Here is a 23,445-nt window from a genome sequence, read left to right as displayed (position 1 = left end):
TTTGCACACCACGACACAAATGATATATCAACCAAACACATCATTATTTGTCAAATTCAACAACTAAAGGCTAAGTGCATCACAACGGAACGGGTAAATGGAGATGTGATTATTTGTGCTTCGCAGTGCCGGACTTCACTTGGAACTTGACGCACGCGATGATGATGATGATGCAGTCGCTTTCTTCTGCGCTTTGTTGCCGCTCCCAGTGCCTGCAGTTGAACTGGTGGTCCCAGCAGTGGAGCTATTCCCAGTGATTTGTGCGGTTTTCGTCTGCTTCTTCTTGTTCGGTGGAAGAAATGCGCTCATGTTGGCCACAGGCGGTTTCGCGAAAACCGGTTTCGCTAAGCGTTTCGCCTGTGCAGGCATGGTTGCGGACCCTCCTAGGTGCAGTTTGGCGCCTCCAACGCGTTGCCGGTGCCGTTCTTCGAGGAGCGCAGCAGTCTTGCATATTTCGAGAAAAGTATTGGGAGAGAACGTCAGAGGTGATGACTTCGGTACAAAGGTGCTGATTTGGTTCGACCGTCAACAAGTGATTTAGGATCAGTAAGTTTGCATACCTTCTTATCCTCTTCAGACCCCATTTTGAGATTCCTGTGGCAGATGCACAAACGAATATCAGTTGAATCACAAGTAAATGATGAGCTGATGAATTAGGTTAAACTGGAAAAATATATGCATACTCAATTATCTTCTTAACATTTGTTTCCTCGTCCTTTCCCACGTCCTCCTGCGAGGTATATATGATGGCCATGTAAAAAAAAAAGGAAATTAGAAAGGCGCAGAGTAGGCTGAACAAATCTGGGTATAGGCAGATATCTCTGTTCGTGTGCCCACAACATTTGAAGAAGAATTTAATGGCACTGCCTGTGGTGCGAGCCATAAGTAGCTCTCAACTTTGCGTTTATTTTTCTCATGTTGCCCTGTTGCTCATTCTAATTCTGTAATAAACTAGGATGTTTATACCTCAGGTACTAGCCGGGAGATTGGTTTTGTGCCATGCAGAGCAAAACAACTAGGTTTTGTTCCATGTAGCAAAAAAGAATAACAAGATTTTCTTAGCAATTTCAATGTCTGGAACAAATAAACTGTCTAACTAATTTTACACAAGCTTACAAATAATTGTGTCGCGCACGATACTATATATAGTTTCCAATGAAATAACCCCAAATTCACTAGCATATGTTATTTCCATTGCACTATAAAACAACAAAAAAAATCTGATATTACTGTTGGTTAACAATCTGGATGTACTTAGAACAAATGTGACTAAATTTCTAAACATGGTTTTATTTGGAATGCGAGAATTATGTGCTTTCTGTGGGTTTGTTCCGAAAAACTGTACCCAAAAGTTTAGCCCCCACCTTGAACAAATAGTCAAATATTACTAAAATTTTGAAGATATTCCATTACAAATAGTTGAATTACTTGGTTTGGTGTTTACCTTGCCATTTCTTGATGTGAGTTCTTCTTTCTGCGTGCATTCTTCATTGGATTCAAGGGCAGTGTGAAGGTTCACCTGGTCCTGTATCGTACTTTGATCACCTGTACTTGGGTTGCCTTCTCCACAGAAATACATATGGAATGAAATCTTATCGTTAGGAAATGAAGGTCAACAATGTAAAATTGAAGAACACATATCCGGTGCATCGATGGCTTTAAAAATTGTTCATTAGTATATATGTCACCCAAATTATAATAAATTCAAAATATGTCAATTTTATGGGTAAAATATGGATATAAAAATACACATTCAGGATAGATATGCTATAGAACCGATTTAATTTTGAAAAAAAACATAACTTTTCTCCCTTGCTGGTTACCTTCTCAACTACATAGTCAGCCATGTATGTGTGCTATCATATAGAAGTTAGCTACGCAGGACTCAGTTGATATGACATCATGGCATTTGGCACGGTGCCAAACAAACTTTTTACCCGGAAGATTTACCCAGACATGGATGATGGTCGAGTCCGTGGATTGATTGTAACACCCAAGATGAATAAGGACAAAATACGCCTTGTACATGGGAATACATAAAGTTGATAGCTAAAATTAAAATTTTTTGATCCTTTGTTCGAATGGATGAATGGACACTGTGGTTGCGTAGAGCTCGTCGAGTACATTTCGTTTCACCATTTACATGTCACATTTGGAGTTCGGATAAAAAAGTTGTAGGTTTTTTTAAGTTAAAGGGGGCGCTATACAGTAGCTCGCTACAGTACCCGACCCCCTCCCCTTCCAAACCCTAAAGTTGTCGTCCCTTCCTGCACCGCCACCCTTTGCCGTGACCAGATCGAGAAAAAAGAGGGGAGAGGGAGAGGAAGAGAAGAGAAGAGAAGAGAAGAGAAGGGAAGGGAAGGGAAACTAGGGCGAAGGGAAACTAGGGCACGTCATCATCGATCCTCGTCATCCCTCTACAAAAACCGGTTGAGATTTCTTTCCTCTCTCCATTTTCCCCATCTCTATGGTTTTTTCTCGCTGTTCATGGTGGTGACACCTTGTGTGGTGTAGCGCAGCGAGGTTGGATGCAAGGAAGAAGGGGAAACGAAGTGAAATCATCGTAGTTGTCGTCATCATCGCCGTCGTCTTTGTTGTTTGCAAGGGGAAACCCTAGGTGAGACTTGCCCTTGATGTAGAACATGTTTTCCCTCTGGTTTTAGAGGTTTTTAGCTCATGGGAGTTGCGGTATTAGTCGCCGTTTGGACTAGGGTTAAAGTTTATCCTCATCGTTTTTCTCAGCACACCATCAATCTGCCTGCGCAGTTTCTGTTCGTGGCAGTTTTTCATATAAACCTTTATATGAGTTGGAGAAGAATTAGATATATTTCCATAGACGCAAAGAACAGCTCAATCGTATTTAAAATGAGCGAGAAACTAAAGTTGGAATCTGACTGTTTTTTAGTCTCGTAATTATGGGCATTGTCTGTTAACATGTAGTTTAGGAAACCTTAATGTCATATTTGGACTTTCTGGTAATATTAAGAGTTGTAGGCTATTTCACAAGCTTTCGACATTGGTAACGTTCATATTCATCTGAATTTTGGAGCTCAGTTGTGACTGTTTTAGTAGGACTATTCTACAGAATCTGTTAGATTATCAAGGTTCAGCTAGAATTTACCCAATGTTGTTGATTTTTTTTCTCTACTTTTGGATAACTTGAAAGTTGTAGGATATGCAGTTGCCTTTCAGATGGCAAAAGATTAGAATTTTTGTCCATCGGGATTGAAGAATAGAAAAAAATAAGCTGTAGTACTACTGTCATGTCTAGATTAGAGTGTTTTGCGTGAGAACGTTGGGTTCTGGCGTAGGAATGCTTTATTCGATGTTTATATTTTGAAGTGTGTTTGTTTTAGTGCTGAGCTATGTTTGTAAATAGATGGTGCACCTTCGGATTGTGCTTAGCTCACTTTCTTGATCTTCGGTGAAGGCAAGTAAATGGAGCGATGTGGTCTACTCGCTTTAATTTTGTTATTTGAATTGCCTCCATTATTATATTTTAGAAGCTCACACTACCTAGAGAAGATATGAATTTGGCTTTATTTCTGATTTATATGTTTATTTACTTATGGCATTACTCTTGTTGAATAAATTTTGGAGGTATATGAAGTTCATGCATTGCAATCACACGTTTGAACTCTCAAATTAAATATGCATATGAAGAAACCGTAGCCGGATTGGTGCGGTACGTACCGGTACAACAACGCACATTGAGATTTAGCAATGTGGTTGTAGCCCTCACTTCCTTGGGATTTGTGGGTAGAAGTGAAGTCATACATTGCATTGCAGCATTTGCATTTGCATTGAAGCTTTGATACGAAGTTTTCATTTATCTCTCTACCTGAATTTATTTATTGTCTCAATATGATACTTATTTTTTGTCAAGTTAATAATCTACTATTTAATCAAATTATGATTTAAATAGCTTGGTTAGAGCAGTTTGCTTGCTGAGGTATTTCCATAAACCTCATACGTTTTTCTCCCTCCGCAGGTTCTTGAGTTGGAGGGTGCAGCGTTGGATGGAAGTAGCAGCATGTGTGCACACACTTATTTATATATGTTGAACAAATATTTTATTACCATGTTTGGATGTGGAGACTCTGATGTTGTTATAAACTCTCTGGTGTGGTTCAGTTTGTAAAATGTTTATTTCACTTCAGAGTTTCTTTTATGTATCTGAGCTTTTTATGTGTTGCTTCCGCTTGCTCTTTTGTGTAGCTCTTTCTTGCTGTTTTCTTTATGTCTGTGCTTGTTTTAGTTGTAGTGTTGTGTGGTAACGCTCCAAAATGTTGCTGCTGTTGTGGGGTGTTACATTGATTATCATCAGCGTGTTCAAATTATCATTCTTGCTTTACTTTTGTAACTGTGTGCATCCCCTGGTGTAGTGCTCGGGAGTGTTTTCTATCAGAATGATATATTCGATTCCCTCTTTTCTAAAATAAGTGTCCGCATTCAAATTGTGTCTGACAAATAGTGCAGATTTAGATTTTAGTAAAACAAATATAATGAAAGCAACACCCACATTAATAAAACAACTATATAGAAGCATATATATAGAGCCAATCAAATGGTCATTTGATGTTGTTTTGCTAGTTCCAATGCATGTGCATTTATTCAGGATCTAGAAAATCAAACATATAACATAGCTATCAATCACAACAAGTATGAGTAATTAGTGGCAACATTTCTCATAACTGCTAATATGTTCAAAATTTACCAAAAATGTGCTTATTTTGACATGGAGGAAGTAATATGAAATCTATAAATCTTCGTCTGTTGAAATAAACGACGAAGAGGCAACAGGGATGAAGACGAGCAAACTGAACCGAGTGATTTATTTGCGGATACCATATTTTATTGGTTGGTGCTTTGGCGCGTCGATAGCAATTCAAAAGGTTTGTAGCAAAAATGAAATTTTCTAATGACACATTTTCCAGAGCCGAGCATGTCTTTTCTGGATGCTCTAGGACGACATTGATCTGAATGCGTCAGGTGAGCGAGCGCTATTTCTTGAGGAGTTTAAACAATTAAACTGGGGTTATTCGCTCTATTTCGGCAGCACCATCGCTGAAGGCATGGAGGAGACATCAAGTATTAATTAAGCGCAAGGTTTTCCAATGACCAATAGAATGCGGGCCCAAAGCAGTCAGGTCCTAGGAAATGCGCGCATTTTTTCTTCATTTTACGTTTAGGTTCATCGAGTTATCGAGAGCATCTTGCGTTCACTTAAGTGTGAAAAGCACACACGTCGAGCATCTGAGCTGCGGCATAGAGGATGGAATCATATTCAATGTGTTAGACTATTAGTTGTACTCCTTCCGTTTCAAATTATAAGTCATTACAAGAATTTTGGAGAGTCAAAATTTTTCAAGTTTGACCAAATTTATATGACAAGATAATAACATTTATGATACCAATTAAATAACATTAGATTTTTTGTTAGCTATATTTTCATAGTGCACCTATTTGATGTCATAAATTTTTATATTTCTCTCTAAAATTTTAGTCAAACTTTGAGATGATTTGACTTTCCAAAATTTTTGAAATTTGACTCTCCAATTTTTTTGAAATACCTTATAATTTAGAACGGAAGGAGTATTAAACTAGAACTCAAACAATGTACTCTGAGTAGGTCCTTTAGATTATTTTATAAGACTAGGACTAGGCCTCTATGAACGCGGACTATATAATGAAAGCTAGAATGACCTTAAAGGTCAAGCCGTGTAAAACAGTTTCAACAATATTTTCTATATAGGAACAGAGACATAGGGACCAACGTCGTTAGATCTTTTGTCCAGCTACACCTTTCGCTCGCGCCACCATTAGGAGATCATCTCCATAATCTCTCGAAATCATAACCTTAAGCATATCATCAACAATATTCTGATTTGACGTGGTCTTCGTCAACAAGCTGCCGCCACTTCATCCACAAGATGGACATCTCGCCTCCTCTAAGGCTGTATTTAGTTCGCGAAAAGATTTAGATTTTGATACTGTAGCACATTTCGTTGTTACTTGACAAATAATATCCAATCATGAATTAATTAGGTTTAAAAGATTCATCTCGTGCTAATCAGTTAGACTGTATAATTAGTTATTTTTTCAACTATATTTAATGTTTTATGCATGTGTCTAACGATTTGATGTGACGGGTACTATAGAAATTTTTTGGGAACTAAATAGGGCCTAACGGACAATTCTGCAAGACGCTTTATTGATGACAGCAACGGCCGTGTCATCTGCATGACGGAAAGACTGCATCAACTTCTCGTCCTTTGACATATACAAGACGCAAGCATATGCTCGGACATATGCAAGATTCAATTGTCCTATGAAATAAGCAAGACTCAATTGTCCTCTGACATATGCAATACACAATTATCTTCTGACAAATGCAAGAAGCTACCAATGGCATGCCCTGTCAAGCGCAAGGTTCCTATTATGATTGCAGCTCTGTATCTACAAAATTGCGTAATATTTTTGCGCCTTTGACTGTATGGGGTCATATCGAGGACAAACCACTATATTGACCATATGGTTACTACATCATTATCTCATTATGATCGGTTATGTCTAAACCAACTCATAGGCAACACCTCCAGTCAAAGCATTCATGTCATCAATGTCCCCAAGACACTTCCGCCATGACGACGAAAGGGGATAGAGGAGGATACAAGGGACGACACCAGAAAGAGCAGAGACGAGAAGGAAGCACAACTCGCTACAACGACTGAGGGGGATGTTAAGTATGAGTTGTATTAAACTAGGGACTCTATCAACATACTTCAAGTAGGTCTCTTAGATTATGTAATTAGACTTGGAGATCCAACAGGTAGTCCCATCGTACAGAGTCGAAGGCTTTGGACACATCTAGCTTCAAGAGCAGAGCAGGCGTTTAGTGGCGGTGAAACCTTCTCGTGATGTTTCACACGTAAAGAAAGTTGTCATGAATAGTATGACCCTTTATGAAGGTACTTTGACAGGGGGCAACTACACTACTACAAAATTCTATTTTGCGAGGCACTTGAAAATTGGCTCGGAGGCGGGCACAATTTTTAACCACCTCGATTAATGCCCAGTATTAACAGAGGTGGTTATTTTATATTAACCGAAGCGGTTACAAAAAACCATCTCGCAAAATCGATTAATCGAGGCGGACGTTGCTAATATGACCGCCTCGGTTAATAAACATTAACCGAGGCGGTCACCTTATTTAACCGCCTTGGTTAATGGCGAATCGAGGTGGCCAGTGTAACTCAACCGCCTTGGTAAAAAAGATCCAGCCCGCTAGCTCGGCCAAATGGCCCAATTGCAAGCACAAGTATATACATAGCTCTTAGAGTTTGGAGTCCACATTTCTCACTCTCTCTCCCTCTCCTTCTCCACAGCCTCCATCGCCCCCTCTCCCTCTCACCCTCCACCAGAGGCAGCCCCGAGGGGCGGCGGCGGCGGCCCCACCAATTGGCGGGACCAACGATGGCAGGGGCACCGGCGCGCGGGCGGGCGGAGGAGCAGGGCACGGCGGCGCCTCTCCTCCAAGCCTTCCCCCCTCCGCCGGTGCCTCTACTCCGAGCAGCGCGGCTGCGGCCTAGGAGGCGGCGGCTGGCGCAGATCTTCTGTCCCGCGGCGCCGGAGAGGCCCTGGAGGCGGCGACCGGCACGGATCCACCGGGCCATGGAGCGGGCGAGGCATAGGAGGTGGCGGCGGGCACGGATCCGCCGGTCCGCGGCTCCGGCGAGGCCCTGGAGGCGGCGGCGGGTGCGGATCCGCCGGTCCGCGGCTCCGGCGAGGCCCCGGAGGCAGCAGCGGGCGCAGATCCGCTAGTCCGCGACTCCGGCGAGGCTGCGGAGGCGACGGCGGGCGTGGATCCGCCGGCCCGCGGCGCCGGCGAGGCCCCGGAGGCGGCGGCCGGCGCGGGCGAGGCCTAGGAGGCGGTGGCGGGCGCGGATGTGGCGGCGGCGGCGGGATGGGCTCGCCGGGCCCGCGATGGGCTCGGCGGGCTTCTTTTTTTGTTTTTTTTATTTACCGAGGCGGGCAGGGAAACCGAGGGCAGGGAAACCTCCTCGGTTAAGTCACAATTAACCATGACGGCGCCTCAGAGGCGGTTGTGCCTGCCCGCCTCGGAAAATGCTTTTCATCCGCCTCGGAAAATATTTTTTGTAGTAGTGCTAGCTCATTGAAAGAAGGGGCCAGCCTAAGCGCAAGTAATTTGCTGATTCTTTTTGTGACGGCATGGATGAGGTTGATCGGCCGGAAGTCGTATACTTTCTGCGCCCTCTTTTTTCAGTATCTGTACGATGTTAGCCTTGTTCAGCAGGTTTAGGTCTGCACATCGCAGGCTGTGAAGGAGTTAACTGCCGCGACCACATCCTGCTTAATAATGTTCCAACAGCTCTTGAAGAAAAGCCTGGTGAATCCATCCGGTCCCGACGCCTTGTTTGATGGCAATTGCTTAATGGCGAGCAGGATCTCTTGCTCAAAGAAAGGGTCATCTAGAGATGTTAAGTTTACGTTCTGTAACTGGAGCGCATCCCAATTGAAGTCTCTGGTCCTTTCCTTCGGGCACACCATTGTTGGAAATATGCCCTAGAGACAATCATAGAGATGATCATATTTTCATGTATTCATGATTACAAAGTGTTCTTTGAATATCCATGAAAGGCAACTTGTATTGTTTAAGTAATGTCACACCCTGAAATTTTTGAATTTCAGGATGTGATTAAAATTAAAAATAAACCAACAATTTTCTCATAGTTTTAAAATTTCCAACATTTATTTTCTTCAAGAAAATATATGTTGGTTGTTTTTCAAATTAAATAAGGTTGTTCTTCTGGTGTTGTATTCATGTTGCTTTTGCATATTTATTGTTTTTTGTTCAGTTTGAATTTGAATTCTTGAATTCAAATTTAAATTGAATGTGTTTGTTTCTTCTCAAGAAAATGCAAAACTTTTCTTTTTGGCCCTATCCCTTTTCAGCCCAGCCGGCCCATATCTTCCTCTCTCTCTCTCCCTCTTTTTCTTTTTCTTTTCCCGCGGCCTGAAACCCCACCGCCGGCCCAGCTTCTCCCGGCCTAGCCCGCCTTCCCGCTTCCCCTCACTCCCGGTCACTGCCAGATGGACCCCGCCTGTCGGGGTCGTCTTCCCCCTCCCGTGGGCGACGCGGACTCAAGGAGTCCGGCCGCCGCACGCCTCTGGCCGCCAGCGCCTTGCATGGCCCGCACGCCGAGGCCCTGCTCCTGCTCCTATTTATAGCGCTGCGACCCCCCAGACCCTTCGAGCCATAGCTGCTATCATCCGCGAAACCCTAGCAGCGCTGCCTCCATTGGAGCTCCGTTCGAGCTCGGTTCCAATCCCGCCGTTCCGTCGCTCTATCGCCTCCACAAGATGCCTTTGGAGCAACACGCCGTGGTGAGGACCCTCACTGGCCCCTTCCTCCCCTCTATCTCGCCGCTGTGCGCCCTGCTCCGCTCATCTAGGCCTTGCGCAGCACCCCTACGTGAGTTAATTGTCGCCTCTGCTCGCTCCCCGTCCAACCCCGAGCATAAACCGAGCCTGGACGGCCATTTTAGGCCAACGCCGGCGAGCCGCCGCGACGCAGTCTCGCCGCCGGTCGTTAGCGTCGCTGCCGAGCCGCCCTGCTAGATGACCCCGTTGGATCTTGATCCAATGGCCCAGATCCAATCTAAACTCGAGTCAAACCTAGGCATACCGATCAACCGAGCCTGTTTTGCAAAAGAGCCCCACTATTTTTTCCAAAATTAACCCACCGTCCTCTGCAGTTCAAAAGGATTTACAAAATAGCCCTTGTTTTTTATGTTTTAGCCCCTGATCTTTTAGGTTCTTCGCAGTTTAGTCCTAAAACCCTGTTTTAGCCATAACTTTCGCGTTTTAGTTCCGTTTTCGATGATTCTTGCACCCACGCGATCCTTGCAACTTGTACAATAGTTTTATAACCTTGTTTTGTACTGCTTACATTGTTTGGTGTACTGTTTCTTATTGTTTGTACTTGTTTGCATTGTATGTTTGCTCGGTGATTGCTTCAAGTAGAAGAATCGTTGTTCGAAGTTTGAAGATCAAGTTTTCCAAGTGAGCAAAAATTGAAAAGCAGTAAGAGTAACTTTTTGTTGGAGCAAGGCAAGTGACCCTAACCATACTTCTATCTATGCTTATTTATGAGAATACTTGATTTAATTGGAACACGAAGAACCACCCAAGAAAACAGTGCAACCACAATACCATATGGCTCTGGTCTTGGCTAAGTAATTAGATGATCTATATGTCGTGCTGGGGTGTTTGATTGGTGGATTTTTGGGTTATCGAGAATTGATGGAGTGGGTGAAAGAAGCTTCGTCTTCTGAGGTACCGCAGAAAGCAAGGGACCAGTGCGTGCATATAGTGATTCTTTGGAAAAGCCTCGTAACATCCCTATGCAGTCATACCTAAAGAAGTGTGATATGGTTCTTGGCCGCACTTGCATGGTTGGATTTAAAGTTCTTTGAACTTTTACGCGAATTATGGTGAAAGTGTACAACCTCTGCAGAGTGTAAAACTGATATATCAGCCTTGCTCACGGTCAAGAGCGGCTTGGACCCTCACATGATTAATTTAACTTAAAGATGGATTTAAATCATATTCTGATTATTTCTTGTGGCCTTGCTGAGTACCAACCATAAGTGTACTCACTCTTGCTTACTGCTGCTCATCAGAAGAAGGTGTATAAAGTCTTTTGAAGATGATGCTGAGTTCTAGGCGTACACAACCACCAATCAATTGCCTGTGAAGTTTGAAGCCTTCGTTTCCAGGATAAGCTGTATAACTCTGACAATTTTTTATTTGCTATATTTTCTCTTTTTTATGATACTGTTACTGATTATTCACTTACAATGTCTCTATATGTATGAAACTTGATCCTGACATATATATAGTTATGCATTCGGTTTTGTCCTTAAAACCGGGTGTGACAAGTAATTACGTGAATTGTTTGTGAAACACTATACTTGTATGGTTATTCTAAAGATGTTCCTAGTTGGAGTTCATAAAAAGAACATGCATGAATATTAAACTAGTACATGTATTAGTTGATGACTATATTTCACAAGTCATGAACATGGAGATGTCAAACTAATAATGTGGGCTCATGTAGGACGTGAGACTGAATTGACCCGACATGATAGATGGTGATTTCTCATTACACAATATGTACGCTGTGTCCTTAGATTTGAGATTGTCGCATGTACTCAAGATGTGAACCGGCTTACTTAGGAGCTATCAAACGCTACTCCGTAACTGGGTAGTTACAAAGGTGGTTTTCGGGTTTGTCAAGAAGCATGCTGTGAGAGATGGTCAATCAAGATGGAATTTGTCCCTCTCTATTTTAGAGAGATATCTTTGGCCCCTCGAGTGTTTCAGATTGAAAGAGCATGGCCATGCAAGGGTTAAGAGTAAACCAAGGATCTGAATCACAGCATTGAGAAAGAGAGGTCAGCTTGGAGCTAGACCAAATATCTTGTGGCAAAAGGAACAGAAACTCTAGATAGTCCGGATAGAGGTCTGGATACTCCGGACAAGGGTTCAGACATCCGTTTTGAAACCCCAGATACTTTGGGTATTGGCCCGGATACCCCAGACTTGGGTTTGGATGTCCGATTATGAGACCCGGATACTCCATTTGTAGGCCCAAAGACTCCGGGAAGTACGCATATTGTGATGGCTCATCTGATTTGATCCTTGTGTGCGTTTAGGAGTTGACATGGGCCGCTATCAACTATTGGACAGAGTAAGATTACTCTAGCCATGACTATTCACACGTGAGTTATAGGGTCACACACTTAAGAGGATGGAAGCCCAACGAGGATGAGATCCGAGTTGGATTTGGGCTTAGGGCTTGGAAGCCCAACTGGGGTGCAATCAGGTCTATATATACAAGGGGTGAGATGCATGGAGATGTACCAGATCTCTCTCTCCTCGCGCCCATGCCTATTGCCTGCTTGTGCGCCCTAGCCCTATGTTGCTCTCGCGGACCTAGTAGTCCGGAGCGCGACGCTTAATCCGCCGTACGTGTGGATAACTTGGAGGTGCTGCATTTGCTGCACAAGTACGGGCTGGACATGAGGAAGTTCTTGCAACTACACTGCCAGCTTCCATCCACACGACATCGATGTGCTACAGAAGTTCAGCACCTGTGCATCTTGCTGTAAACTCGTGACCTATAACAGTAGTAGTTCCTGGTTTATGGGGTAAAATTTTTGTTTTTAGCCGCCCATATCCCTACAGTGGTATCAAAGACGATGCTGCTGGTTATAGGTTCGTGTAGCGTGCATACGAAGATGTGCATAGTATAGATGAAACCTTAATCCTTGTTTCATTTCCTCGCTATGATGGTTGTGTGATGAATTACTCATACCGGTCGGGTTTCCGCCATTTGAGTTAAGTGACACATGTAAATCCAGTCAAAGCATGATGAGATCAATGAGATTGATTGAATTGAAACCTAGGATGGTTTGGTAGTTGCATGTGATTCATGAGGCAGATTGGATCTGCTCACCGAGTTGGTAAAAGGAGGTAAAAACATGCTGTTCAGTAAAAAAAGCCATAACTCGGATTGAGGCGAATTTTGTATGAAAATTCATCTACAGAAAATTTACATGATCCCGACTGCCAACGGCAGTTGCACCGACTTTAGATTTGCGAAATTCAACTAGGAAGATCGAGTTTTTGGCGATTTAAGTTTAGACATCAGAAGCGCTTAACTCTGTTTTGCAGGATCTTGTGATCGGTATGGCCCCTAAGTGTATGTGATGCATGTGTGTAATTGTTTCATGACCTGCGTGTCGTGAGTATAACAATTTGGCAGGAGCCATATGAATTGTTACATTTGATGTAATGGCCTGCGTGCCAACTTGTGATGATCCGTTCTAATAATGTAACTAGATTGAGGTAGTTATAGTTCTTGGAGGTTTCATCACCCGGAGGATGGTGTACATGGTACATGGAGATGGAGATCAACATGGTTAGGTTCTATGGAGATGGAGATCACCATTAGAACTTGTGCTATACTGATTCACAACTATGTGCTTACCGTTCTTGTCATTTTACTTGATTATGTGATAATGAGTTTTATGCATACAGTAGAAGTAGAACGATCCATCCCTCATAAATTTTAAGTTATCATGCCCTACCAACTAAACCTTGCACTGTTCCAAGTCATGTACGACTGGTGGTGGTTCTATGAAATTAGGGCACCATCAATTTTCCTTGACTAGACAGCTTCATATTGGATACTTACGCGCATAGGGGTTGGTCAGCTTGACAAGGTTATCTTAATGGTTAAGAACCTTGGGGCATAAAGATTGGGAGCCGAGACATAGAGATGCCACCCAACAATAAGAGTCATATGAGATATGATTAGCAAGGAGTTGCTTACTGATCTACCTTATCTTCTAGCAGTGATGCTAAAGCTCACTAGTCGACTTGATAGTTGTGGGTCTTGAATCACTAAGAATCAAAAGAGGGATATTGATTTTATTGGGAGCAAATTTTGTTAAATGTTCAATGTCATTTACTCCATCATGAATACGTTTGTCTTAGCATTTTGCATTATAATTTTATTGTAGATCAATGGCCGCACGCACCAACACTTTTTCATTGGGTTCTGTCCTGGAGAAGGAAAATCTAAATGGGACTAATTACACAGATTGGATCCGTAACCTGAGAATCATTCTCAGGGCTGAGAAAAAGGAAGAGGTTTTGGATACCCCATTAACAGATGAGCCTGCTGAAAATGCGCCCGCTGTTGAAAGAGCTGCTTATAGGAGAGCATGTGATGCAACCCTAGAAGTCAATTGCCTTATGCTTGCTTGCATGGAACCCGACCTGCAAATGCATTTCGAAACAAACCATGAGGCGCACGATATGATTGTGGGGCTTCAGGACATGTTCTAGACTCAGGCCAGGACTAAAAGGTTCAATGTGTCCAAGGCCTTTGTCGAAAGCAAGCTAGCAGAAGGTGTAGCCACACGTAATCAGGATGGTTGGTTAGGTTGGAGAAGTTAGGCTTCCCACTTGGACAAGAGTTGGCCGCTGATTTCATTCCTGCCTCTTTACCGCCGAGCTAAGGGAACTTCATCTCGAACTACCATATGCTTGGGGCTGAAAAGGGCCTGAATGAGCTATGCGGCATGCTCAAAACAGCAGAGTGACATAATGAAAAGCGCAAGTGACGGTCATGTGATGACTGTCCAGAATAAGGCTGCATTCAAGAAGAAAGGTTCTTCTTGGAAGAAGAAGAAGAAGGGCAAGGCTAAGGATGTGAACCCCAAGCCGAACCCAACTCCCAAGGCTAAATCTGGACTACCTGCAGGTAGGAAGTGCTTTCACTGTCACCAACCAGGACACTGGAAGAGGAACTGCAAGTTGTACCTAGCCTCGTTGAAGAACCGTTCTTCCAACTTGGGTACACTTGTTGTTCATATTACAAAAATATTTCTCGCTGACTCTCATGTTAATTCTTGGGTATTTGATACCGGATCGGTTGCTCATATTTGCAGTTCGATGCAGGGAATGACAATGAGTAGAAGCATTGAAAGAGGAGAAGTTGACTTCTGCATTGGCAATAATGCAAGAGTTGTTGCTTTGGCTGTCGGGACGATGCAACTTCACCTCCCGTCAGGATTTGTTTTGGAGCTTAATAACTGTTATTTTGTTCCAAGTTTAAGTCGAAATATTGTATCTCCTTCATATTTGATGAAGGATGGTTATTCTTTTGCGAGTGAAAGCAATGATTGTGTGGTCTCTAAGAATAATATGTTTGTGCCTTCTGCGTCCATTAAGAATGGGCTATTTATTTTAAATGTTGATGATTTACCAATCTATAGTATAAGTGTTAAAAATCCTTGGCTTATTGATTTAAATCCTGCCTATATGTGGTATTGTCGTCTCGGTCATATAAGTGAAAAGCGCATGAAGAAATTCCATTCGGATGCACTCCTAACTTCGTTTGATTTTGAATCATACAAGACATGCGAAGCTTGTTTGCTGGGCAAGATGACCAAGACGCCATTCACAGGATTTCCAGAGAGAGCATCAGACTTGCTAGAACACATACAATCAAATGTGTGCAGACCAATGAGTTCGACTGCTAGAGGAGGATTCCAATACTTCATAACTTTATTGATGATTTGAGTAGATATGGATATGTCTACTTGATGAAGCATAAGTCTGAAATCTTTGAAAAGTTCAAGGAATTTCAGAATGAAGTTGATAATTAGCGTGGCAAGAAGATTATAGCTTTATGATCTGATTGTGGAGGCGAATATCTAAGCCACGAATTTAGCAATCATCTGAATAGTTGTGGAATTGTTCCACAACTTACGCCGCCTGAAACACCTCGGAGAAATGGTGTGTTTGAGCGACGTAATCGAACATTGTTGGACATGGTTCGATCGATGATGATCCGTTCGGACTTGCCGTTATCATTTTGGAGTTATGCTCTAGAAATAGCAGCTTTCACGCTAAACAGGGTACCATCTAAATCTGTAGCTAAGACACCATACGAAATGTGGACTGGGAAGACTCTCAGTTTATCTTTTCTAAAGATTTGGGGTTGTGAAGCTTTTGTCAAACGCCTACAGTCTGACAAGCTTACTCCCAAATCGGATAAGTGCATTTTCATGGGATACCTAAAGGAAACTTTGTGGTATTACTTCTACAACCGATCTGAGGGCAAAGTCTCTGTTGTTTGGAATGGAGTTTTCCTAGAGAAAGAGTTTCTCAAAGGAGAGGAAAGTGGAAGAACGGTGCAACTCGAAGAAGTTTGAGATGAGCCAATAGGTCCTGACTCTACAAGTGATGCTAATGTAGCTGAACAAGTGATACTTATATTGTCAAGGTGCTGAAACAGTTCAGCATTGAAGATGCAAAGAAAGGGTTCTTGTCTATGTCACATGGCATACATCTCAGCAAGACTCAGCGTCCTAGGATAGCTGATGAGCGGGAGCGCATGAGCAAAGTTCCATATGCCTCGACAATTGGATCTATTATGTATGCAATGATAAGTACTCGCCCAGATGTTTCTTATGCTCTAACTATTACGAGCAGGTACCAGTCTGATCTAGGTGAGAGTCACTGGACAGCTGTGAAAAACATTCGTAAGTACTTGCGAAGAACTAAGAATGCGTTTCTAGTCTATGGTGGTGAGGAGGAGCTCGTTCTAATGGGTCACACCGATGCTAGTTTCCAAACCGACAAAGACAATTAAAGGTCCCAATCAGGTTATGCGTTCACAATAAATGGTAGTGCTGTAAGCTGGAACAATTCCAAGCAAGAGATGGTGGCTGATTCTACAACAGAAGCTGGGTACATCGCAGCTTCAGTAGCTGCGAAGGAAGATGTTTGGATAAGGAAGTTCCTTATTCAGCTTGGTGTGTTTCCAAATGCATCCAGCCCGCTGGATCTTTACTGTCACAACAGTGGGGCTATTGTGCAAGTAAAGGAGCCTCAGAATCACTAGAAAAGAAAACACGTCATGCGGCGATTCCACCTTATTTGAGAGTTTGTCGAATGGGGTAAGATCAAGATATGCAAAATACACAAGGATTTGAATGTTTCAGATCCATTGACAAAACCTCTTCCGCAACCAAAGCATGAGGTTCACACAAGAGCAATGGGTATTAGATAAATTCTAGATTGACTCTAATGCAAGTGGGAGACTGTTGGAAATATGCCCTAGAGGTAATCATAGAGATGATCATATTTCCATGTATTCATGATTACTATAGTGTTCTTTGAATATCCATGAAAGGCAACTTGTATTGTTTAAGCAATTACGTGAATTTTTTGTGAAACACTTTACTTGTATGGTTATTCTAAAGATGTTCCTAGTCGGAGTTCATGGAAAGAACACACACGAATATTAGACTACCACATGTATTAGTTGATGACTATGTTAATGTGGGTTCATGTTGGACATGGGACTGAACTGACCCGACAAGAGAGATGGTGATTTCTCATTACACAATATGTACGCTGTGTCCTTAGATCTGAGATTGTCGCATGTACTCAAGATGTGAACCAGTTTACTTAGGAGCTATCAAACGCTACTCTGTATAACTGGGTAGTTACAAAGGTGGCTTTCAGATTTGTCAAGAAGCATGCTGTGAGACATAGTCAGTCAAGATGGAATTTGCCCCTCTCTATTTGAGAGAGATATCTGTGGCCCCCTCGAGTGATTCAGATCGAAAGAGCATGGCCAAGCAAGGGTTAAGAAAGAGAGGTAAGCTTGGAGCTAGACCAAATATCGTGTGGTACAAGGAACAGAAACTCCAGATAGTCCGGACAAAGGTCCGGATACTCCGGACAAGGGTTCCGACATCCGTTCCAAAACCCCAGATACTCCAGGTATAGGCCCAGATACTTCGGACTTGGGTTCGGATGTCCAATCATGAGACCCGGATACTCCATGTGTAGGCCCGGAGACTCCGAGAAGTTCGCATATTGTGATGGCTCGTCTGATTTGATCCTTGCGTGCGCTTAGGAGTTGACATGTCTTGTTAGAGGCCGCTATAAACAATTGGACAGAGTAAGAGTACTCGAACCATGACTATTTACACGTGAGCCCATAGGTTCACACACTTAAGGGAATGGAAGCCCAACGAGGATGAGATCCGAGTTGGATTTGGGCTTAGTGCTTGCAAGCCCAACTGGGGCACAATCAGGACTATATATACAAGGGGTGAGGCACATGGAGAAGTACCAGATCTCTCTCTCCTCGCCCCCACGCCTGTTGCTTGGTTGTGCGCCGTAGCCGTAGGTTGCTTTCACGGACCTAGCAGTCTGGAGCATGACGTTTCCTCCGTCGTACGTGTGGATACCTTGGAGGTTCCACATCTGCTGCATAAGGACTCGTGAGGAGGTTCTCGCAACTGCACTGCCAGCTTCCATCTGCACAACATCAACGCACTACAGAAGTTCCACACCTGTGCATCTAGTGGTAAACTCGTGACTTATAACAATAGTAGTTCCTGGTTTATGGGGTAACATTTTTGTTTTTAGCCGCTCATATCCCTACAACCATTATGTATGAGAAATGGTTGACAATGATCGTCTATTTGTCTTGGTGAGAGACAGCCCAGCCTGGTCCATTTTTGAGGCGCCAAAAAAAGTTTTTGCGTCTTCTTGTGTTTGCCTTTAGATGAAAGAATTTCGAGTTTGCATCCCCATCTCTAACGTATGTTATCTGGAGCTCTGCCTTCTCCTTGCCCTTTAAATTGCCACCCAACCCAGAATTCATTCCTTGAGGCTGACCCTTATGCGGTATTCTGCGTCACATAGGCTTCTACTCTCTTGTGCGGTGTCAAATCTATGTAAGACTTCTTGGGCGATGTGCAGCTTGAGTCTGGCATCCGAAATTTGATTTCTACTCCATCCTCTTAAGGCCCTTGCCGTTGTAAAAAGCTTGTGGGCTAACCTGTGAAATGACTCAGTGTGCGGTGTTTGCTGCGACCAAGCCTTCTGCGCCACCTCTTGGAACCTTGGCAGTTTGACCCAGAAATTTTCAAACTTAAAAGGCGACAGCCGTCGCAGTTCGGCAACACGGGCTAGGAGTAGCGGGCAGTGGTCTGAATGTCCTGAGGAAAGTGCATGGAGTACATGGTCATCAAAGGTTGTATCCCACTCTTCATTGTAGAAGAATCTATCGAGGCGGACGAGGGTTGGATGCCGGCTCTCGTTGCTCCATGTATATTTCCAATTTTGTAGGTGTATTTCATTGATCTTGCAGTAGTCAAGTGTTGTGCGGATCTCCTCATTAGCTGCATATTGAGGTTTCTGTTATTTTTGTCTCTTGCTTTGTAGATGATGTTAAAATCTCCCATCACTGTCCATTTGGTGCCTGATGGAGGTTTGATTTGTCTTAGATGTTGCAAGAAGTTTTCTTTTTCCACCCGTCGTGAAGGACCGTATATGGTTGTGAGCAAGAAAGAGGCAGCGCTGTAACGCACCGTGATCGTGGCCATGATGGAGTAGCGTCCAATCTGGATATTTTGCAGGTCTAGAGTGCTATCGCTCCAGAGAATGAGGATGCCGCCCTTTGTGCCTTGCGCTGGTTTATAAGTGAACTGGTTAAGCTTGTAGGCACCAAGGAACCTCGCAAGATTACTGTCCAAGCTTTGTAGCTTTGTTTCTTGGAGACAGGCGATGTGGTAGCTGGTCGATGCGACCATCTCGTGGACTGCAAGGCACCTCTTTGCTGAGTTTGGCCCTCGCACATTCCAGCAGAGGGTGTCGAAGTCATTCTCATGTATTAAAGGTCGTGTGCGCAGGCGGATCAGCACTGTGGGCTGGCAATCACATCATTGCGTTCGTAAATTGTGCTCGAAGGTCGAAGCCAGCAAAACATCAGCACAAGGTAGTCGCCGTAGTTGAGCTCCCGAAGGTCGCAGCCAGCAGGGCAGAAGGTCCACAAGCAATGGAAGGAAGCACAGTATGCAGTAGCAGATACATGAGAAACTAGTTCTCGCTGAGCATAGTCATTGCACGCCGTTTTAGGTGTTCGCCGGCCCGCTATCCTGCCGCAGGTCGTCTGCAGCGTCCCCCGCATGCTCGATGAGAGCGTCGTTGAAGATTTTGTCGTCATCGCCGTCGAGTTCGAAGTGTGCAGTCATGGCATCCACAATGTTCCCCTGCAGTGGGCCTGAGAACATTGCAATGAACTCTTGCGGAATCTCCTTGATGGGCCTTAGCTCATCATCGGAGACCCCCAACTTGCGCCAGAGGTTCCTCTGGGCGCGCTGGAGGAATTGTGCTCGTGATTTTCCTTTGGGCATTGGATCTCCTACAGCGGAGAGGTTTTCCACCGCGCTGGAGGAATTGGATTGCAGCAACACTAACATCTTCTACATCCAAAATTCTGCTAAATGGGATACCCTCCAAGGCCATTCAACATGGTTGCGGGCTGCGCTAAGGGGACCCACTGTCACCCTTACTATTCGTCCTGGCAATCAACCCACTACAACGCCTACTCTCAGTAGCAACTGGTCGACGTCTGCTAAGCAAATTGAGGGGTCAGCCGCATTATGCGATTCATAGTATCCATGTATGCAGATGATGCTGCAACTTTGATCAAACCCAAGAGAAAGGACGTCCAAAATCTCAAAAAAATATTGCAATTCTTCGGAGAAACGACAGGACCGACAACAAATTTCCAGAAAACAAGTGTCACCCCAATTAGCGGCAACAATATCTTGATGATGTGCTGGCAGACCTACCTACGAAAGAGCAACATTCCCCATAAAATATCTTGGTCTACCACTATCAATCGGACGGCTAAAGAAAATCGTCTTCTTCCCACTACTTGAGAAGTCGGGCTGGCACGACAGACATCTTACCTAGGCGGGCCGCGTATGTCTCACCAAGGCAATCCACTCTTCACAGCCGGTGTACATCCTAACAGCCATCATGACAGCTAAGGTAGCACTAGAGGATCTCGACAAATTCATGAAGCACTTTCTTTGGGTAGGGGATGCGGCCCTGACGGGGGCAAATGCAAGGTCAACTGTATTCGTACTTGCCTGGCAAATTAAAAGAGAATGGTGGCCTAGGTGTACTTAATCTAGAATGCTTCACAAGGGTGCTACGGCTTCGATGGCTATGGCACGAATGGTCTCGCCACAAAAAGCTTGGGTTGGGACAGAAACCCCATGTGACACTACGGACAGGTTACTTTTTGCAGCCTGCACACAAATCACAATTGGCAATAGAAGGAAGACAAGCTTATGGAGCTCTGGACGGATGAATGGCTGCAGGCCAAGAGATAGTAGCTAACGCTCTTGCATGAGACGCGTGGATCGGATCAGGGACATACGTCATAACAATGGTCTAACCACTACTCACCTCTTGGAGTTTTGTAAGCTTTGGGAGCATGTGCGGCATGTACGACTACTACCTGATTAGGAAGCCAAATCTACTGGAAATTCACGCCCTCAGGAACATACACAGTTCATTGGATGCATTAAGGCAGTGCTGCCAAATGCACTCTGGAGGACTTGGGCACCGCCAAAATGCAAAATTTTCATTTGGCACATCACCCAAAATCATGTGTGGACTTCGGACAGGATGGCAAGGAGAGGGTGACCGCATTTGCCTTCATGCCCTCTCTGCAGAGGAGTCAGAGAATCGGCACACCATCTGCTCTCCGAATGCAGATACAGTAGAAGGATCTGGCAGCTCGCTGCGGAGTGGATCTTCTATCCAGAGCTCCACCCGAACTGGTGGAGACCGATTAAGAGTGCGCTCACTTGGTGGCTAAACATCGCTACTATGGCTGCTGTGCCAAAGAAGGACGTACGGAGCCTCACCATGTTAATCCTAGGAGGTCTGGAAGGAGCAAAAGAATAGAGTTTTCAATCGACAAGAAAAGTCAGCAACTAGGTTAATGGAGAAAATTAAGACGGAAGCAACCATTTGGGCAAGAGCAGGAGCAAAGGACTTAGCGTCTATAATACCGCAGCCGTAAACTTTTATTACCGTTTCCTCCTCGGTTGTACTCTTCTTCTCTATCAACGAAATAGGCACAATCTCGTGCCCGATCGTTCAAAAAAAAAGTAATTAGACTAGGACTAGAACTCTATATGAACCCGGACTGTATAATGAATGCCAGGGTGACTCTAGAGGTCAAACCATGTAAAGCAGTTGCAATAATATTTTTTCCACGCAATGGTTCAGATAGTACATTAATTTAACCTTATCAACCTCGTAAGAGATAGCAAAAAGATGGGAAGTTCCAATGGTCAATAGCGTATTGTTTCTTGCGTTGCACAACTTCTCTCTCATCTCGATAAAGGATGGAGCCCACTTTCTCTGTATAAGCTACCTCTTGAAAAATTAATAATATTCTGTCGCTACTTATTCTCTCTCTTCAATGTAAATAAAATGACAAGTCGTATTCTTATAAACTAGTTAATATGTCATTGTTGTAGGAGTTCTAGATAGAGGTGAGTTCAGCAAGGCTAACAAGGTCATCACCTCTATCAACTCCCCCGACAACGGTACATATATTATGAGGCAGTTGGATCATTACTCTTGTTATTTTATGTCGTCCTTATCCAGGAGAGAGAAAATCATTTGAAAAGATGTTTTATTTATGTAGTTGGTAGGAATCCAACATCAGCTCGCTCGGAGCTAATTGAGATGTGCTATATATCATTTTTGAGAGATTCGATGTTCTATCATTGGACCAGTACTAAAGGACAAAGTTGGGGAGTGAGCCTCGCCAAGAAGTCCTTATTAAGAAAAAGTCAGGTAGGGTTGATTTTCGTAGATAGTGATGTCAATGTGCAAGACTATTTCTTTCTAGAGGGAGTATCATATAAAGCGAAGCAATATAACGTTAACTTTAAAGCATTCAGCCAGGTACAGTACAAACGAATGGAGGTTGAGGAAATTGATGATGAGCGCTAGCACGCACATGGATGGTTGTGTTCTGAATGATTCTGGAATAAGGGTTGCTGGATTTCAGTTGTTGTCGTGGTCACTCTCCAAAAGGTTCCCTCTAACATAATTAATCAGATTTAAAGGTTTGCTTATCGGAAAAAACCATAGATTAGATAAATTGGCACAGATTATTTCAGTCATTTCCTGAAAAATAAGACAATTAGTCTTCATTTTGTTGCTTTCGTAAATAATCTCTTCGTAATATCCCCAGCCAGGAAGAGTTGAGCTAACTATCTACGAAATTTGGTTTAATAATACTGTACTGAAGTTTCGCGGCCATACCTTGGGCACCGCATGAGTTGACTTGGCTGGCCGCCTCCGCCTGGACGATTATTGCAGTGGAATCAGTAGGGGCTTCTGCTGATTTCTCTGCTGGCTTCATATCCTCCGTCCTGCTCATGGTATGGCGGTAGGGTTTTCTCTCTGTGATTCCAGCAGTGGAGATGTAAGCAAGCCTTGTGTTTTGTGGTGGTATATATGTATGGCTCTGCCCGAGACAGGAACGTCGTCGCAGCTAGCGGGTGACACTGTAACATGACTGACCCACCAGCTCACCAGTCGGGTCAAAATTAAAGCATAAAACAGAAGTGAATATCAAGTTTCATGTAGAAACTCATAGTTTCAAGTTCAAAAGTTCAAGCGATTTCAAAAGATATACAAATTGAGATAAAAATGTGTGAAATAACGGATCCATATATGGCTGCTTTGGAGAAGTCGCAGAAGCCATATATAGAAAGCAAGAAAATTATTGGATACGAAACATAAAAATCCAATCTAAAGAAAATACAATTAAACTTTGGATTGTAGAATCTCCTCATAGCTAGGAATATTATTGGATAGGAAAGTTTCTTTCTTATTTTTGAGGATTTCAAGTATATTAGGTCTACTTTATTTCATGACTACAAATTCATTTGAGGTCATCAGGTCAATGCTTCTTATTTCTTTCTCCTTCCTTTAATT

At 43.5% G+C, this 23,445-nt stretch overlaps 1 protein-coding gene and 1 long non-coding RNA gene across 2 annotated transcripts; one reads left to right on the top strand and one right to left on the bottom strand.

Annotated features, from left to right (window-relative positions):
• On the bottom strand, positions 1-22,940 carry LOC120677349. The gene is made up of 5 exons (XM_039958500.1): positions 22,768-22,940; positions 1,445-1,560; positions 684-730; positions 561-594; positions 1-444 (listed from the first exon to the last, which is right to left on the bottom strand). The coding sequence occupies exons 1-5, from the start codon at positions 22,883-22,885 to the stop codon at positions 136-138; spliced, it is 624 nt and encodes a 207-aa protein (XP_039814434.1). The 5' UTR covers positions 22,886-22,940; the 3' UTR covers positions 1-135.
• On the top strand, positions 425-4,199 carry LOC120677350. The gene is made up of 2 exons (XR_005676280.1): positions 425-546; positions 3,992-4,199. It is a non-coding gene; the product is annotated as an uncharacterized LOC120677350 (long non-coding RNA).
• Positions 22,941-23,445: the final 505 nt, after the last annotated feature.

The sequence above is a fragment of the Panicum virgatum genome, chromosome 6N (assembly GCF_016808335.1).
Source record: "Panicum virgatum strain AP13 chromosome 6N, P.virgatum_v5, whole genome shotgun sequence".
Lineage (NCBI taxonomy): Eukaryota > Viridiplantae > Streptophyta > Magnoliopsida > Poales > Poaceae > Panicum > Panicum virgatum.
Note: the sequence above shows the minus strand (reverse complement) of the source record. Positions and strands in the feature narration are given on the sequence as shown.